Genomic DNA, 2804 nt, shown 5'->3' with positions numbered 1-2804 from the left:
AAGTGACATGGGTTTGAGCAAGGTCAGAGCGGTTATTTAAAAGAAATCTGGTGAAAGCTGCGGACTAAAACGAAGGACAGAAGAGAGGGGGACTGATGGTTACATAAAGCCCAGATGGTCCTGGAGAACCATGTGACGGAGGAGTGGATGGACGGAGGGAAGAAGAGCGTCTGCATGTCTGACAAGGAGGTCCAGGGAGCTAACGCYGCAGGCTAGCAACACCTGGGCACAGAGACACTCCGTGGTCAGATACCGATGTCGCCCTCAGGGTTCAGCTAGTTGCCTTAGCTCAGAGTTAGTCATCACCTTGGGTCCGTCTTAATGAGATCCCTGTTCAACATGTGCCGCTTTTCATTTCATAGCAGTTAAGTAAAAATGAGAGTCGTTGGTTCTTTATCGCCGGAGGATGAGTCAGACGTATTTAAAGGCTCTTCAGGGTTTGTCAGCTGCACAACTTAACACCTGCTTCAAAAACTAACGCTTTGCCATCTATTTCCAAACTTACAAAGAATTCATTTAATGTCTTACTAAACTCACATCTTGTTTTCAGGTGAAGCCGTCGTTTTAGCACTGTGCTAACGTTAGCATGCCTGCTCTTTGCTTTGACATCATTTTGTGATTATGTTGGCTTGTAAACAGATTTTTACTGCTACAAGTTCAATTTCATCATAAGCAGACAAAACCTGCAGGGAAAAAAATAGCTGTCTTGAATGTTTCAAAACTGCCCAGTGTTTCAGCAGCTCTTTGTTGCAGCTAACTTTCCTTCACCATCACTTTTGTGTAGACATCTGAGCACAGGAACGTTATTGTAAAGGGGGAAAAAAAGATTTAGATATCTCGATTTAGCTGTATTGCAGTATCGCAGGATCTCCACATNGTTTGTCTTGTTAGCTGCTCTTAGGTGTTATCTGTTTCGCTCTTATACGACGGCAGAAATGTCCAAAAGTGACATGGGTTTGAGCAAGGTCAGAGCGGTTATTTAAAAGAAATCTGGTGAAAGCTGCGGACTAAAACGAAGGACAGAAGAGAGGGGGACTGATGGTTACATAAAGCCCAGATGGTCCTGGAGAACCATGTGACGGAGGAGTGGATGGACGGAGGGAAGAAGAGCGTCTGCATGTCTGACAAGGAGGTCCAGGGAGCTAACGCCGCAGGCTAGCAACACCTGGGCACAGAGACACTCCGTGGTCAGATACCGATGTCGCCCTCAGGGTTCAGCTAGTTGCCTTAGCTCAGAGTTAGTCATCACCTTGGGTCCGTCTTAATGAGATCCCTGTTCAACATGTGCCGCTTTTCATTTCATAGCAGTTAAGTAAAAATGAGAGTCGTTGGTTCTTTATCGCCGGAGGATGAGTCAGACGTATTTAAAGGCTCTTCAGGGTTTGTCAGCTGCACAACTTAACACCTGCTTCAAAAACTAACGCTTTGCCATCTATTTCCAAACTTACAAAGAATTCATTTAATGTCTTACTAAACTCACATCTTGTTTTCAGGTGAAGCCRTCGTTTTAGCACTGTGCTAACGTTAGCATGCCTGCTCTTTGCTTTGACATCATTTTGTGATTATGTTGGCTTGTAAACAGATTTTTACTGCTACAAGTTCAATTTCATCATAAGCAGACAAAACCTGCAGGGAAAAAAATAGCTGTCTTGAATGTTTCAAAACTGCCCAGTGTTTCAGCAGCTCTTTGTTGCAGCTAACTTTCCTTCACCATCACTTTTGTGTAGACATCTGAGCACAGGAACGTTATTGTAAAGGGGGAAAAAAAAGATTTAGATATCTCGATTTAGCTGTATTGCAGTATCGCAGGATCTCCACATTTAAACAGGCAGTAACTGATAAAAAAAAATAAAAAAAAGACTGGGCATTACAGCTCTAAGTATTGCTGGAGATGGGAAGACATGCAGTACGGTCAGACCGGAGACCAACAACAAATAATGATTTGCACATTTGAATGATCCTACAGCGATCATTCAAATCTAACTTGATGAAGGTTCTAGCATGTATATTTGTACGGTCAGGTTTCAAGTTTCCCAATTCATCTTCTGGCCAAACGGTGTCTCAGCTTTCCAAACAGTGTCCCAGTGAAGATGCGCGTTTCTGATACTTCTAATATATAACTTGTGTACATGTTATGAAGCAAAATGTTTCACACATGACRTCATGGCTGTTTGGAGAAACGACACTGCTGTCACCAGATGAAATTTATGTAATTTTAGCACAACTGTCAGCCATTTTTGRCCAGTTTGCTGACTGTGCGTCAGATTTATGGGAGTACCAGAAACGCGCAAAGGTTCTGACTAGAACGTTTGATTTAATTAAACTTCTGATTAATTGATGCAGGAATAGCTTACACCAATTATTACAGATTTAAAAAAAACTTATTTCACTGTTCTTCTCACTGTTTTTTCCTTTTCTGTCGCATGTTTCACATCAACAATCCAACTTTATCCTCAWATACAATTGGTAGGTTTCCGCTCTAGAAGGGTTCTGGCCAACTGTTCTTTGCAAATCTGTTTAACATACAGTCACTTCAGACAGGCTTTTGAGCCCGAATGACTTTTTGGAATAACTTAAATGAATTTAAGTCCAGATTTTGATTAGACCATCCAAAGCCATTATTTTAAGTCAACCATTCACGCTAAGATTTGAATTTCTTCATGAAAACAAAGTGGAATACATCGTTTCGTCAATTAGAAAAAGTTCTCCAAGTCCTGGAGCATCAGAGCAGCCCCAGACCATCATACCGCCTCCACCATGTTTGATGGTCCTTTTAATGTTCTTTTAGTTTCATGCCAGATGTA

At 41.8% G+C, this 2804-nt stretch overlaps 1 protein-coding gene across 1 annotated transcript in view; it reads left to right on the top strand.

Moving 5' to 3' along the window:
- Window positions 1-1057: 1057 nt before the first annotated feature.
- The window catches only part of slc6a9 (solute carrier family 6 member 9), a 19906-nt gene continuing 18159 nt past the window's right edge, over window positions 1058-2804 (top strand). The window contains exon 1 of the mRNA XM_008433481.1: window positions 1058-1154. Within this exon, the coding sequence (XP_008431703.1) occupies window positions 1058-1154 (97 nt within the window). The remainder of the gene's footprint in view (window positions 1155-2804) is intronic.

This window comes from Poecilia reticulata, linkage group LG17, assembly GCF_000633615.1.
Source record: "Poecilia reticulata strain Guanapo linkage group LG17, Guppy_female_1.0+MT, whole genome shotgun sequence".
Lineage (NCBI taxonomy): Eukaryota > Metazoa > Chordata > Actinopteri > Cyprinodontiformes > Poeciliidae > Poecilia > Poecilia reticulata.
Note: the sequence above shows the minus strand (reverse complement) of the source record. Positions and strands in the feature narration are given on the sequence as shown.